The sequence below is a fragment of the Polypterus senegalus genome, chromosome 7, assembly GCF_016835505.1.
Source record: "Polypterus senegalus isolate Bchr_013 chromosome 7, ASM1683550v1, whole genome shotgun sequence".
Classification (NCBI taxonomy): domain Eukaryota; kingdom Metazoa; phylum Chordata; class Cladistia; order Polypteriformes; family Polypteridae; genus Polypterus; species Polypterus senegalus.
The window spans coordinates 189261827-189278643 of record NC_053160.1 but is presented as its reverse complement, the minus strand read 5'-3'; the positions used below and the strand labels follow the sequence as shown (position 1 = coordinate 189278643).

The 16817-nt window shown below is 46.7% G+C and overlaps 1 protein-coding gene across 2 annotated transcripts in view; it reads right to left on the bottom strand.

Moving 5' to 3' along the window:
* pde5ab (phosphodiesterase 5A, cGMP-specific, b) overlaps positions 1 to 16817 on the bottom strand; it is a 102129-nt gene that overhangs the window by 6370 nt on the left and 78942 nt on the right. The window contains exons 11-18 of one of the 2 annotated variants that reach the window (XM_039759740.1): positions 15338 to 15397; positions 12961 to 13107; positions 12115 to 12240; positions 11527 to 11621; positions 9924 to 10011; positions 7942 to 8042; positions 1539 to 1616; positions 1392 to 1455 (exon numbers count right to left, since the gene is read on the bottom strand). In XM_039759740.1, the coding sequence (XP_039615674.1) occupies positions 1392 to 1455; positions 1539 to 1616; positions 7942 to 8042; positions 9924 to 10011; positions 11527 to 11621; positions 12115 to 12240; positions 12961 to 13107; positions 15338 to 15397 (759 nt within the window). The remainder of the gene's footprint in view (positions 1 to 1391; positions 1456 to 1538; positions 1617 to 7941; positions 8043 to 9923; positions 10012 to 11526; positions 11622 to 12114; positions 12241 to 12960; positions 13108 to 15337; positions 15398 to 16817) is intronic. The other variant, XM_039759741.1, reaches the window with a different exon arrangement.

Below are 16817 nucleotides of genomic sequence, written 5' to 3'. Positions count from 1 at the left end.
ACATCTGGCGTAAAAGGAACACAGCATTTCAGAAAAGAACATCATACCAACAGTAAAATATGGTGGTGGTAGTGTGATGGTCTGGGCTTGTTTTGCTGCTTCAGGACCTGGAAGGCTTGCTGTGATAGATGGAACCATGAATTCTACTGTCTACCAAAAAATCCTGAAGGAGAATGTCCGGCCATCTGTTGGTCAACTCAAGCTGAAGCGATCTTGGGTGCTGCAACAGGACAATGACCCAAAACACACCAGCAAATCCACCTCTGAATGGCTGAAGAAAAACAAAATGAAGACTTTGGAGTGGCCTAGTTAAAGTCCTGACCTGAATCCAATTGAGATGCTATGGCATGACCTTAAAAAGGCGCTTCATGCTAGAAAACCCTCAAATAAAGCTGAATTACAACAATTCTGCAAAGATGAGTGGGCCAAAATTCCTCCAGAGCTGTAAAAGACTCATTGCAAGTTATCACAAACGCTTGATTGCAGTTATTGCTGCTAAGGGTGGCCCAAGCAGTTATTAGGTTCAGGGGGCAATTACTTTTTCACACAGGGCCATGTAGGTTTGGATTTTTTTTCTCCCTAAATAATAAAAACCATCATTTAAAAACTGCATTTTGTGTTTACTTGTGTTATATTTGACTAATGGTTAAATGTGTTTGATGATCAGAAACATTTTGTGTGACAAACATGCAAAAGAATAAGAAATCAGGAAGGGGGCAGATAGTTTTTCACACCACTGTATAGGCAGGAGAAGGTGGCACAGGAGGCTAAACATGTTAAGATTTGCATTGGGTGTGACGAGGATTAGAAATGAGGACATTAGAGGGTCCGCTCGGTTGGGAGACAAAGTCAGAGAGGCGAGATGGCGTTGGTTTGGACATGTGAGGAGGAGAGATACTGGGTATACTGGGAGAAGGGTGCTAAGGATAGCACTGCCAGGGAAGAGGAGAAGAGGAAGGTCTAAGAGGAGGTTCATAGATGTGGTGAGAGGGGACATGCAGGTGACGGGGGTGACAGAACAAGATGACGAGGATAGGAAGATATGGAAGAAGACCTGAAACAAGAAGAAGAAGATTTTATGGTATTTGTTTATTGTCTTATGTTTTTTTCAGAATCGGCTTATATCCGGGGAGTTTGTGGGATTGCATATCAGTCATGACTGACCTTTTTTTCTCTCGGTCATTTGTGTAAAATACACTTTGATTAGTGGATGTCATTTTCGGTGCTGTGGGAAGGGGTCTGAAGACAGTTTGGGCTCGACATTAATTTATCACTATAAGCTCAGTGAAGCGTAGCGGTTACGATCGCCTCAAATCCTCGCCAATTTAGTTGAATAAAGGATATGAAACACGCATACCAAGGTCAAGCAGGAAACGGCTCGCCGTACTCACCCTCCGCTGGACGGGCCAGGGCTTAGTGATGGCCGAGATGTCACAGGCGGTCATCATCATCGCCCTGAAAGGTCAAGCAAACGAATGAAGCAGCAAATATCGGCAGACTGCGGCGACACGAAGTGACAAACAGGAGGCAGCGTTTACCTTAGCAAGTGTCTGTGACCGTCGTCCTCCCAGGTGAACTGATTCTTCTTCACGAGATCAAAGAACTCGCTGCGGCGCCTACAGATTCCGTTAAAAAATAAAACAGTTGATGAATTTTGAGGGTGCCTGTTCAAGTCTGATGTCACATGTTGTCACTTTGGTGCCCGACTCCTGCCTGTGCGTTGTCTCTATTTAAATGATAAGTTTGGTATTTTTCAAGTTGAACTTATTTCTTCCTAATCATAATGTGTTAGAACCCCTCCCCCCCGTAAACACGAGTTTGGTTTCCGTGGTTTCAATTATCCGCGGTTTATTGTGGTCCAAAAATAATAAATAGAAGATTCTAGAAAGGGCAGCACGGTGGCGCTCAGAAATTCCGACTTCCCTCTTCAAATGGAGCGCAGCATTAAATCCTCCGGGTGCTTGGGTTTCGTCCCACAGTCCAAAGACATGCAGGTTAGGTGCACTGGCGATCCTGAATTGTGCTTGGTTTGTGTGTGCCCTGCGGTGGGCTGGCGCCCTGCTCTGGGTTTCTTTCCTGCCTTGCACCCTGTGCTGGCTGGGATTAGCTCCAGCAGACCCCCGTGACCCTGTGGTTAGGATATGGCGGGTTAGACAATGACTGACTGACTGACAGACATTCTAGAAATAAGCGATTGTTAAGTTTCAGTTGTTTCACCACTTTGGATAAACGGCAGCGGGTCGGCATCAGTGCATTCTGTGACCGACATTTGGCAAAAACTGCGCGGGCGAACCGCCGTGTTCCTGTATAATAACGTACCATCCATCCATCCAGTATCCAACCCGCTATATCCTAACACGGGGTCACAGGGGTCTGCTGGAGCCAATCCCAGCCAGCACAGGGCGCAAGGCAGGAAACAAACCCCGGGCAGGGCGCCAGCCCACCACAGGGCACACACACACACTAGGGACAATTTAGGATCGCCAATGCACCTAACCTGCAAGTCTTTGGGAGGAAACCCACGCAGACACGGGGAGAACATGCAAACTCCACGCAGGGAGGACCCGGGAAGAGAACCCGGGTCTCCTAACTGTGAGGCAGCTGCGCTACCCACTGCACCACCGTGCCGCCGACATAACATACTATGTATTTGATTATTATTTAGTGTTAGTAACGTCTTATTGTGTGTAATTTATCAATTAAACTTTATCATGTAAACGAAAAGCAACTCATATACAGGGATGACAATTATCTGCGGTTTTGGGCATCCGTGGTAGGTCTTGGAGCGTATAATCCACGAATAAGGGGGCAGGTCAGGCTGGGGAGCAAATCGCCACACCCACCACATGGTGAAACAGCTCAGGATCCTGTTTGGCAGCCCCCCAGGCAGACACGCAGTCCAGTCTCCGCCTCCAGAAATAACCAGCCAGGTGTTACGTGGGCATCCCCTTGGCCTGGTCCAGCCACTCACCAATGAGGGTCACCCTCGGGTAATCACGCCACATGGCCGTAGTGTCATAACTGACGCTCCCTCACAATGCAGGTCATGGGCCTCATTTGGGACTCCGTGAGCAACACAAAGTCAAACCAGTGAGACCCAAGGCTTCTCCGAAGAGACGCACATGAAGGAGTCGAGTCTTCATCCATGTGTCACAAACAGGGGGCACCAGGACTCTAAAGACTTGGACCTTCGTCCTTTTACAGAGATATTGGGGGGCACCACACACCCCTTTCCAGTGACCTTCTGACCCCTCATGCTCTCCCAATCCATACAAAGACATGACTGTCACTGCCAATGTCAGTAAACCTCTCAATGACGCGGTCGCCACTCTCTCTGCAGACAGACACCCTGCTGATGGCCGTGCCCAGGGGTCCCTTAAGACACAGCTAGATATATGAGTCTGCCACTCGAAGTGCATTCTAAAGTGAAGCATTTTTTAACTCTTTGAGGGCTGAATATTTTTCCCAAAAAAATGGCTGCTGTTGGCGCACGTTCAGCAACTCTGGCAGCAGTGGCTGCGCAGGGGCACCTCGATAGCCAGCGGGAATGCACGGCGGGTCGGCTGCCTGGCTGTCTTCGTGCATCCGCTGGGCAGCAGTGGCAGTCACAGTGTGACACAATATGGGTTGTACCTCTTGTCATCAACAGCGGTGGTCCTCCCAGGTTGAACACTGCTGTAGGCGTATCCGCTACACAAACGTGTTCAACACCACGATCAGCTGATGCTGGTACCTCACTTTTGTTTTTGATGTCCATCTTCTGATCACTTGCGTCAAATTCCAAGTCCAACAAGAAGTCAGAGTCCGATAATATGTAAAACATCCACGGAGTATTTAGTCTCTCACCAGATATCGATGTCATTTTAGAGGATCTTTGCTCTTCGCTACTCATGCAGGGAATCGAGGTTAAATCAACAAAGCCGCTAAACTTTACTTGTAGCAAAGAGAGTCAAACGCAAGGGTGAGTTTTGTCGTAGTTTACAGCCGATTACCGTCCTCCACCTCTGAATTTCGACAAAAGTCGACATCAGCCCTGAAAGAGTTAAAATCAATTCCACAAAACACATAACATGTACTTGCGTTTATAATGGAGGTTAAGGGTACTGGGGGGTCCCACTGTGAAAACAAAAGTCAACTGCGAGGGAGAAGAGGCTCTGATTTAACAAAACGGGCCTGAGATGAACGTGAAGAGGAAGTAAGAGATTTGATCAGAGGTTTTCTTGAGGTAACATTGAGCTTTGCGCTCACGCCGGGAGTTGTGGGTCAAGCGTTGACATCCCCTCTTCACCAAATCCCTGATGTTTCGGGCTGTGTGTCTCTGCAGTTCTCCCTCTTCTGTGGTTAAGTTCTGCTATGGCTTGGAGCGGCAGACAGATGTGCCGTGGGGTCGGTGACGTGCGGTGAGGTTCATGGCTGGTGACTCCTTCAGAGTCAGATTTACAAATATATGAACCCCAAAGAGTCGCTGGTTCACAGTTCATTTGGCAGCCAGCGTGCACATTGCCTACTGGTTATGTTTCATATCTCATCTCATTCTTTACACACATCGGTCAGTAAGGCGCATACAGTGCATCCGGAAAGTATTCACAGCGCTTCATCACTTTTTCCACATTTTGTGATGTTACAGCCTTATTCCAAAATGGATTAAATTAATTTTTTTCCTCAGAATTCTACACACAACACCCCATAATGACAACGTGAAAAAAGTTTACTTGAGATTTTTGCAAATTTATTAAAAATCAAAAAACTGAGAAATCCCATGTACATAAGTATTCACAGCCTTTGCCTTGAAGCTCCAAATTGAGCTCAGGTGCATCCTGTTTCCCCTGATCATCCTTGAGATGTTTCTGCAGCTTCATTGGAGTCCACCTGTGGTCAATTCAGTTGACTGGACATGATTTGAAAGGCACACACCTGTCTATAGAAGGTCCCACAGTTGACAGTTCATGTCAGAGCACAAACCAAGCATGAAGTCAAAGGAATTGTCTGTAGACCTCCGAGACAGGATTGTCTCGAGGCACAAATCTGGGGAAGGTTACAGAAAAATGTCTGCTGCTTTGAAGGTCCCAATGAGCACAGTGGCCTCCATCATCTGTAAGTGGAAGAAGTTCGAAACCACCAGGACTCTTCCTAGAGCTGGCCGGCCATCTAAACTGAGCGATCGGGGGAGAAGAGCCTTAGTCAGGGAGGTGACCAAGAACCCGATGGTCACTCTGTCAGAGCTCCAGAGGTCCTCTATGAAGAGAGGAGAACCTTCCAGAAGGACAACCATCTCTGCAGCAATCCACCAATCAGGCCTGTATGGTAGAGTGGCCAGATGGAAGCCACTCCTTAGTAAAAGGCACATGGGGTGCAGTTTACCAAACGACACCTGAAGGACTCTCAGACCATGAGAAACAAAATTCTCTGGTCTGATGAGACAAAGATTGAACTCTTTGGTGTGAATGCCAGGCGTCACGTTTGGAGGAAACCAGGCACCGCTCATCACCAGGCCAATACCATCTCTACAGTGAAGCATGGTGGTGACAACATCAGGAACTGGGAGACTAGTCAGGATAAAGAGAAAGATGACTGCAGCAACGTACAGAGACATCCTGGATGAAAACCTGCTCCAGAGCGCTCTTGACCTCAGACTGGGGCGACGGTTGATCTTTCAGCAGGACGACGACCCTAAGGACACAGCCAAGATATCAAAGGAGTGACTTCAGGACAACTCTGTGAATGTGGTTGAGTGGCCCAGACTTGAATCTGATTGAACATCTCTGGAGAGATCTTAAAATGGCTGTGCACCGACGCTTCCCATCCAACCTGATGGAGCTTGAGAGGTGCTGCAAAGAGGAATGGGCGACACTGGCCAAGGATAGGAGTGCCAAGCTTGTGGCATCAGATTCAAAAAGACTTGAGACTGGAATTGCTGCCAAGGCCAAAGGTGCATCGACAAAGTATTGAGCAAAGGCTGTGAATACTTATGGACATGTGATTTCTCAGTTTGTTTATTTTTAATAAATTTGCAATAATCTCAAGTAAACTTTTTTCACGTTGTCATTATGGGGTGTTGTGTGTAGAATTCTGAGGAAAAAAATGAAGTTAATCCATTTTGGAATAAGGCTGTGACATAAGAATATGTGGAGAAAGTGATGCGCTGGGAATACTTTCCAGATGCACCGTATGTGGCTGATAAAGAACGTTACGTTTAGAGCGGAGAGAACAGATTTGGTTTGCAGACACGTTTACTACACACCCTGACTTTCCACAGTCTGCCTAATATCTTTAATGAACTGGGGGGCTTCACCCCCCCGCTCACTTTGCTCGCCAACCCCCGTTTTTGTTATCTTTTAAGATTTTTTTTTCTTTGAATTGTTGCTATTTCGTTAGTTTCACTTTTATTTCAGAACTTCGTTAAGATCAATATTTGGGATCTTTCGAGTCCCAACATGCTGAATCTTTTAAACGAGGTCAGTGACACACGTGTTTAATGACTTTGTACCCTAATTCAGGACAGGTGTCTCCGTTTGAAATTTCAGCACAGACAACACGAGGATCTTCATCATCAGCAGTTCATCATTTTTTTTGTAAAATAACCAATAAATGCATGTGAGGTAAACTCTGTTTTTGAAATTCTCTGACTTAAACTTCAAAGCCTTACAATATTTCAATACTTCTGACATATCACCTGTGTCCACATATCTGATCTCTATTCGTTATTTCCGAGTATTCATTTCTCTTTCTTTGCGCTAATGTGATCTTTACTTTCTTTGTTTTTTTCACTGTCTTTTTTTTCTGCTTTCATTTTCTCTAACCTGCTCTGCACGTGTTTGGCCCCCATGTTTTTTTGAACCTCTTTATGACGTTTTACTTTGTTTTCTACTCTTTGTCTTTTATTTCTGATCTCACTTTGTCCTGCTGTTTTTTCCAATGACTCCTGGTCTGTGGTGATTATTTTCCCTTTTTTTGAGTAATAATTTCCATTTGTTGGCGCTCCTGCGATCTTTACTTTCTTTTTTTTTATACTTTCTATTTTCCTACTTTCATATTCTTTAACTTTCTCCATCATGCCAACGTTTTTTTTTAAAGCCTCACGAATTCCACTGCTTTCATAATCTCTAAGCTGCTCTGCATGTGTTTAGCGCCAACGTTTGTGAACGTCTTTATGAAGTTCTGCTTTGTCTTTTAATTCTGAGCCCGATTGGACCTTCTTTTTTCTTTTCAGTTCCACTTGTTCAGTTACTTTCCTTATTTTCTGAATTTGCACCCTGATTATTCTTTTTCTTTTTTGTCTCTCCAACGCTTTTGAGTGTCTTTTCTTTGCACTGCTTTCCTCTTCACTTAGTCGTCTACGTTTCATTTATAACGTATTGTCCTTATAACGCTTCACATGCGCTGAGAGCCCTCACTATGTCGGCTCAAATCCTTTACACGACTGCGTGTGTTTGTTGGCTGCCTGAGCTCTTATTAATTTATAAGTATGGCGTGTCTTGTAAGAATCTCGTGTTCTACGTCATCGCGAGACGGTCGATCTCTTGGCACAAAGTCTCATGTTTACGGTCCCTGTGAGACGCTCCATGGCCGATCTCTCTAGTCTCGCGGGTCTTTTAAGCGTCTTCTGTGATCTTAACCTGAAGATCGCGTCTCGTCGCCCTAATGTTTCTCTCCGGGATTTTTTTCAGAGACAACTGTGGGTTCTGCTTTTTTGTGAGGGGGCACCAAAAAATGAGTCTGCGTCTGAATGAAGTTCCATCCGGCGAATGGCATCGAGTGTACGATCTGATGGCGAAGAAATAACTTTAAAAAGTTCTCCTTTAAAAAGTGACAAACGACAGACAAGGGCCGACTCAAGCAAATTAAACACACGTGTGTGTGCGTGACAGGCATTACGAGTCCCCCTGAAGTGTAACCTCAGACGCCAAACAGCTGGCCACGCCGCGCCACGGGGCAGCTCACCTCATGTAGACTGCCAGGTCGGTGGACAGGATGGCCCTCTCAATCATCTTCAGGGAGGTCCGGTACTCATCCAGGGAAAGGCCACTCAGAATTTGGTTTCCCTGGAAAAAAAAAAAAAGGAAATGAGGACTCAAAAAAAACTAAGACAATGGTGAGTGTTAATTATGTCAGCTCATGAAAAGTTGTCACGTTGTCATCCTACAGTAGGGGGGCACTGTAGGGAGATAAGAGAGATTTGTGCCCAGCTTTTTAACGAGCCTGTGGACGCACCGACTTAAGAAAAGGAACAGATGGACGGGCGTTTGTCACAATCTTTCTAGAAGCTTCTGGTGATGTGCAGTAGAAGCCCACAGCTTTTATAAACCAAATTTTAATGCCCACTTCACTTAATTCAGGGTTTCAGGTGGCAGCAGCACTGGACACAAGACAGGAGTTGACCATGGATGGGGTGCCAGTCTACCTCAGGTCCCCACAAAAGTTCCATTCCAGTTTAAAATCAACGAGGAACTAAACATTCGGGTGTTAAGGGGAACATCAAATGACATTCTCAAGCCCTGACACTTAGGAATGCAGTATTGTCACACATGTGCTTCTGTGGATCATCTTCTGGCCATTTTCTGAGGTATGAACTTCCACCCTGGGCTGAGAGGGGGCGCTGGCACTAACCTTATCCTCTGCTTCGCCCTCCACGGTTCTGAGAAGACGGCGCCTCTCATTGTGAGAACACACCGCAGGACGGACCTCCAATCTATTGTGACTTTATGAGGGTCGACGGGATGCCACTCTCGTTCGTTTGTTTAGGACCCTCGAGCAAATGTTTTGTTGGACTCGCATTTATTATGCCAGGATGACAAGGTTGGCTTGCTAATATTTTCTGTCGTGTGAACCTGCAGTTCTTCCAACGACCACAATATGTTATTTATGTTACACGTGCCATGCGTGTGTGTCGGGGGATTGCCTCCCAGGCTTGTCAAAGATATGTACTGTCACTCTGGGACACAAGGGGGCACTCTCACGAACAGCGTCATCTCTCTCTAGCACCCCTTGAGGGCAACTGACTCCGCCTCTCCCGCCCACAGAGGCCTATAAAAGTCGACTGGTACTGGAAGGAGGCGTCTCACTTGGACCAGAGGTGACTGCAGGATGGAGCTCTGCCACACCAAGCCATGCCATGCCACGCCACGCCACACCAGACCCACTCACACAGCAAGCCATGCTTGTTTTGAGGCAACCCTTCTCTATTGTTTTCAGCTTTGTGTGTTTTCGAGATCATATTAAATGTGGTGACCCGGCTGGCACCCCAACATTTTTCGACTCTTCCCTCGACCACAGAGGCTATTTATCCTTTACTGTGTGTGGGTCTTTTTGTTAATTTTCTAATATGGTCAGCTCTTAAGAGGAGACTCTCATTGTACTGAGCACTTGTGGGGCGACACGGTGGCACAGTGGTAACGCTGCTAATGCTGTGTGACAAGGAGACCAGGATCTGTGTGCCCCGTGCCCCCCTTGCGTGGAGTTTCTCCAGTGTCCACGCGAGTTTCCTTTTGGGTGTCCTGGTTTCCTCCCACTACACAAAGACATGTAGGTTAGGTGGACTGGTGATGCTAAACTGTCACTAATGAGTGTGTGTGTGTGTGTGTGTTCACCCTGTGATAGACCAGCACCCTGTCCAGAAGTTATTATTGCCTCGTGCCAGGCGATTGATGGCACAGACGCCCCACAACCCTGCCCTGGATGAGCGGGTCAGGAAGACGGATGGACGGCTGCCTTGCCTACGTGTGAAAATATACTTGACTTGAATATCCGAGAAGTCGGGAGCTGCGAGACAACAGCACTGAGCACCTGCATCACCTCATCTACACAGGGAGGACATTGAGACTCCACATCAACAACAACCAGGCCAGGAATGGCACCTGCATTGATCTTAGCAACTTTAAATCACATACACAAGGCACAGGGACACGGTGACACACGGCACTTACTGGGCTGTTGAGTATCATAAGGCACTGGTCGAAGTGGTGATGCTCCATGGTGGAGTGACAGTAGAGCTGGGCAAGGGGGTGCTCACTCCTGAGGAGGTAAAGGAACAATGAAGATGAAAAAAATAAACCCGTCAGTCTGGTTTAAAAACACTTCAAATTCATCAGAAAATGTCCAGAGAACCTCCATCCATCCATCCATCCATCTTCCAAACCCACTTATCCAGAGCAGGGTGGTGGGGAAGCTGGAGCCTAACCCAGCAAGCATTGAGAACAAGGCAGGAACAAAACCTGAACAGGGTGTCAGCCCACCACTGGGTGAACACATAAGCACACACACACAGACACACACACTGACGCACAAGGACATTAAACCTACATTTGAAATCTAAATATCATTTTCTTAGATCATATGATATCCCTCCACCCGCCTCTGGTCTGAATTAAGCAGGTTCATAATTGACGTGACGTCTTTTATCCCACAAGGCCTCTCCCTACAATTGGCCGTCCAGCCAAACTGAGTTACCAGGTAAGAAGGTGAAGGTGAGGCTCAGGGTAAACCTAATGGCCTTCAGTCTGACGGAGCTTCAGATGTCCTCTGTTGGACACCCTTATCTGCAGCACTCCATCATTCAGGCGTTTATGGTGGGATGGCTAGCTAGAAGCCCACTCCTGACTAAAACGAATATGACAGCCTGCTTGAACCCCGAGAGAATGAGGAGACAGAATCTCTGGGCTGATTTGACAAAAACTGAATTCTTTGTTCTGAAATCCAGGCGCCGTGTGTGGAGAAGACCAGGCCGTACTCATCAGCTGCCTAATGCCACCCCTATGGTGAAACAAGATGGTGGCAGCCATCATTTTATGGGTGCAGGGAGACTGGTCAGAATTAATGGAAGGATGAATGCTAAATACAAAGAGGTCCTTGAACCGAATCTGCCAGCTCAGAATGGGCTGGTGGTTCGGTGACTAATGCAGCCAAGACAACGCTGGAGTGGCTTCAGGACAATGTCCTTGAAGACCCCAGACGTGAGCCCCATAGAACACGTGTGTAGACCCCTGATGGCAGATGGCAGTTCACAGACACGTCCCATCCAATCTCAGGGAGTCTGAGAGGATCTGCTGGGTATTATGGGGTCATCTGCCCAAATCCAGGTGTGCAAAGCTTGTAGAGACTTAGCCAAGACGGCTGGAATTGCTGCCAAAGGGGCTTCTGCAAACATCTGAATTAAGGGTCTGAATAGGTTTATGATGGAGAAATGTCAGTTTTTAATTTTTAATAAATTTATGAGCCATTCTGTAAATGTGTGTTCACTTTGTCATTATGGGATATTAAGTGCAGATTGATGGGAAAATGTCAATTGTATTCATTTAAAATGAAATCTGCAAAACAAAGTGTGCAGAAAGCGAAGGCGTCTGAAGACGTTGTGAATCCGCTGTCATTAAGAACACAATTCAGGTTGCTCTTCTACCACATAGACAAACGTTTACTATACAGCATATCAAACTGTCATACGTGACTCCACACATTGTCATTCATGTCCCAATTGTTTAGTCAGCAATGAGCCACATGGTGACCTCGGTAGCAAGACGTATTCTCTTTTACCTTTTTATGTATGAATTGTTGACTCCTCGGTGGTCCAAGTCGTGACATAAAGTGGAAATCATCAAAGCTAAAACTTCCAACTCACTCAGTTTGCCCTGTCAAGAAAAGAAAGTGCGTCACAAGGCGGTTAACAGTCGACACTGCTGTGCTCTGAAACAGAACGTAGCGTTTTTAAAGTCACCAAAGCCACGCTGGGGCACATGCTGGCAGCACTGGGTGTCACGGGTGGGATGCCACTCCACAATAACATCCACTCACAGCTAAAACTTCACAGGTCCAATTTAGATGACCAACATACACATTTAAAACCCACAAGAGAACAAGCAAACGCCACATGGGCAACAACCAGCAAGTGTAAGACCCCCTAAGGCAGCACGACTAACCGTGGCAGCACAGTGCCATCTAAAGAAAACAGAGGTTGTGAAATTACCAAATTAAAACCAGCACCCAGTACCCAGCCCAACTCGGTAAGAAACAATAATTTACAAAATGGAACCCGCATGAGTAGTCAAAGGGGGCAGCCGCCCACCAGACTAAAGAAAAACGGGCAGCAGACCCGCCAGCTCACCTACCAGCCAACCAGCCTACCTGCATTTTCCCTGACTTGAGCACAGCAAACATGCACTGTGCCGTGTTGAACGCGTGTCTCCAGTTATGGTAGGCCACCGTTTTCCTGTAATTCTTTTTTACGCTTAATATCCAGCGACACAGACTCTGCCAAAGAAGAAAATAAAAAATCAAAGTCAGGGGACGGATTAAAAAAAAAATAAATAAAGAATCTTGTTGAAAAGTACGGGGCAAAGGCGCAATATTCATCTTTATCTATCTACCTTATTATAGTGCCTTTCCTACCTAAATATATAGTGCCTTTTTATCTAACATTTATATATTGTGCCTTTCCTATCTATCAATTAATAGTGCCTTTTATTCTATGTATCTATGTATATATCTATCATATAGTGCCCTTCACTATCTATCTATCTAATCCTGCCTACTACACCAAATACTAACTATCTATTATATAGTGCCTTTCATTCTATCTATCTATCTATCTATTATATAGTGCCTTTCTATCTATCTATCTATCTATCTATCTGTTATATAGTGCCTTTCACATCTATCTACTTTATCTATTATATACTGCCATTCACATCTATCAGTCAGTCTATTATATAGCGCCTTACATATCTTTCTAGCTGTTGATCTCTCCTTATTTATAGTGCTGTTCCTATCTATCTTATGCAGTGTCTTTCATCTTTATCTAGCTATTGATCATTTCTAGAGTGCCGCCTCTCTTTTATATACAGTAGTGTGTTTCTTATCATCTGTCAGCCTCTTTTTCTTGTTTATGGTGCCTTTCACCTATCAAAACAACCGATCAACAGATTTTCTCGACGACTTTTCCTTGTGGCTCTATGAACTCCTTCTCCGTACCTCATACTTCATCTGGAAATTCTGCACGAGGCCGAGGTCAGTGAACATCCGAATGGTGGCCAGGGCCGTTTCAGTGTCCGAGAGTTCAAAGTCGCTGAAGCTGAATTCCACAAGTTTAATCGACTGCGCTGAGGGCACCGTGGCGGCCTGTGGAGAAACAGAATGGGAACTGGAAAACGATGGAGATAAAAAGAGAAAGCTGCAGATGGGACGAAGGGGTGACCTATCTGGCGTCTATACTTTATATAAGCAGTACGGGTCAACCAGTTACACCTCTGACCAAACGTGGATGCAGGGATGACCACCGGGGGAGTGATGAACAGAATATAATAACACACACACACACACGTGCCTTACATTTCTGTACCAGTATATCCCCACCAGGTTCAAATCCTTCCCCGGTCACTTTCTGCCTCACCTCCCCATGACCTCCTCATGTCCGTGTACTTCTGTCTCCTTTTCCTCGTCCCATAATTGCATGTGGTAGGCGGACGGGTGACTCTGAGTAACCTCAGTGGGGGAGAGAGTGGTGGACTGCGTCTCGCATACACGTTTAGAAACCATCTGGTGCATACCACCCTGGTCCAAGAGGGGGCGCTAACGCAAGTCTTATCATCTCCTTCCTCTACCGCACCCAAGAGGGACAATTGACTCCACCCCACCCAAAAAACCCCGCCCCCTCCTGTTGGCTCATTACCAGAAGATGGCATCAGATGCCCAGCTGACTATTCCAGAAGACAGACCTCCAGCTGCTAACCCCTGCCAGAAAGATGAATTGATTTACTGTACGTGTGCTTTATCTTTGCGCCATTTGTGGCTGATTTTCATGTGTTATTAAGCGGGGCTACCAGGGTGGCACCACAACCTTTCTTGTCTTCTCAGAGTCGGTCAATTCTTACAGCTGGCACCTGCTTAACGTTCCAGAAGAGCCTCTGGATCCTCTCCACCCATCTTATCCATTTGGTGCTCAGGCAGGTTAACTGACATATTCAGGGGTCTCCAGTCACATTGCCCACCTCCCACAGAGTCGGCTCCATCCTCTTACGCTTCTCGTCGTTTTTCTCTTCAAGGACTGCAGGAGTTGTCTGAGAGTTCTGACCTGGCACCACGGGTCCAATCATTAGGGCATCTGTCAGGCCCCCTCTGCTTTGATCCAAGGGTCTCTCAGGGGACTCCTAGTATTTTAGACAGACCCTCAGCAATGGGGAAAACAAGTGCTGGAGTAACTTAAGAAGAGCCATTGTTGTACGGCGGAGGAGAGTAGCTGCCATCTGCCACGTTAATGCACGGCACCATCCCAAGGGGGGCTTCTCCATTCTGCTCCTCCTGACCCAATTACAGCCATCTGCAATACAGACACATTCATCAGGTGACGGGACTTACAGGCTGGATGTGGTGGGCCGGCATCCTGACTTCAAAGGGGGGCAGGGAGGCAACGCAAGACAGCTGAGGCCACCCGCTTGGACCCCACAATGTCCTATCAAAGCTGTGGATGGACAGATCTGAAGACCACCTAAAAGTGCAGCATCGGGTCCTAAGACAAACTCTTTAAGGTTTAATCCAGCTGAGATCTCTGAGGAGCACACAGAATTAAAAAACAAATACCCCGCTGCCAACTGAGTCAATGGGACAGAGTCATGGAGGAAATAATTAGCCAGGGTGCCCCCCGGGAGCTACGGAGCGGCGCCCTGAGGGTACAGAGCTGCTTACATCCTGATGGCGGAGATCCACTGTGTCATTAAGGCTTAAGACAAATTAAAAAAGATGGAGAGCAAGACGATCATACTGTCCACCGGTGGTCTCCATCCCACCCGACAGAGCTTGAGGGGATCGGCAGAGAAGAATGGCAGAAGACTCCCCAAATCCAGAAGTGCAAAGCTTGTCAAGTCTGATCTAAGGAGACTCCAGGATGAGATGGCTGCCAAGGAACCGAGTTAACGGTCTGTGTGACTGTGTCAACGGGCCACTTACTTAGACAAATCTGGACAAATTCCTAAAATCCGCTTTCTGCTTTGTATGGAGTGCTGCTCGAAGGGGGGAAAAAAAAATGAACAAAATTCAGCACAAGGCTGCGACATTAGAAAATGTGACAAAAGTGACAGGGGGTCTGCAGACTGTCTGAAGGCGCTATATACGATAAATGGCGGATTGATCAGGAGAACATGCACATGTAGCACAGATGGCGACCAGGCAGGCCTTATGGGAGGCAGGGAAGCTCCATGAAAGAAGGACCACCAGCTTTGACCCCCACAGAGCCCAACAGCCCTCTGTCCTCCATTACTGCTCGACTGCTGGAGTAGAGATGTGCCGCGACACGCACGTAAGAAGCACCTACGACGAGATTAGAATTAGAAGAAGTGAATAAAAGAGAATTTACCACGGTTACCTGCAGCTCCTTAGTCTCCTCCTCGGCAGCTGAGGCGTGATACGAGAGGACCTGAAAGAAAACAAACAAGCCCCTTGTGACTCCGAGGCCCATTAAGCGCATCTGTTTCCAGCCTTCATTACCTCAGCAATTACCAGTTTACCATAAGGAAGCTTCAACCCTCACTGTGCTGCCGTGTACCTCAAGTTTCATTTGGAGTTTCTATTGTTAACCCCAATAGCTGATCACATGAAGCCTAATCCAGCAGCGTCAGGTGTGAGGCAGGAACAAGCCCAGCATGGGGGGAAAATTACAGTGACCCCCCACCTGTCATGAAAGTTACGTTCCAGACCCATCAGCAACAGGAGAAAATCCGCAATATAGAAAGACCATTTAAATAAACATTTTTTATAGTTTAAACCTTAAAATAATAATAATAATAATAATAATCCATCCATTATCTAACCCACTATATCCTAACTACAGAGTCACGGGGGGTCTGCTGGAGCCAATCCCAGCCAACACAGCACACAAGGCAGGAAACAAACCCCGCGAAGGGCGCCAGCCCACCGCAGAGTTTTGGAATTATTTCTCTTGTTTTTTATTTTATTTTATTGTACAATCAACTCTCGGGCTGGGCGGCGCATGCATACAGGCGCCGTTCTCATCCCGTCCACCTTTGCCATCAGTTCTCCAGCCCCTTCATATCATTCTTCAGGCAGATGCCAGCTTTAGTGACATATTAAGGAAAATGTACTAAGTAATTGCAACACAAACACAGACTTAATCAGTTTCAACGCGAAAAGATGCCGACGACAGAAGAGCAGAAGCGGACCGCTAAGGTGGAGAGAAGAAGAGCTGCTCAGGAAGCAAAAATCAGATCAACCTCTGAGCACACGAATGCTAAATGTACAGAGAAAGAGAATGAAGACAATACAGTAAGTCAAGTGTGTTCACTGCACATTCTCGTTATAACAGTGCGCCATTACGGTATCTGATGATACGATTTGGATTTGTTTAGAGTCCCAGAGACCTCGGCCATCAAGCTGCCTCCCCCTATTGGCCATTCTCCCCCTCATGGACCCCGTGATCATCAGAGGAGACTGTGCAGAGGGTGCAGACCCATAAATACCTGGGAGTGCAGCTGGATGATAAACTGGACTCGACTGCCAACACTGATGATCTGTGCAAGAGAGGACAGAGCCGACTATACTGTCTTAGAAGGCTGGCGTCATTCAACATCTGCAATAAGATGCTGCAGATGTTCTACTAGACGGTTGTGGCGAGCGCCCTCTTCTACACGGTGGTGTGCTGGGGAGGCAGCATAAAGAAGAGGGACAAACTGGTGATGAAGGCAGGCTCTACTGTGGGCATGGAGATGGACAGTTTGACATCCGTGGCAGAGCGACGGGCGCTGAGCAGACTCCTGTCAATCATGGAGAATCTACTGCATCCACTGAACAGGATCATCTCCAGACAGGGGAGCAGCTTC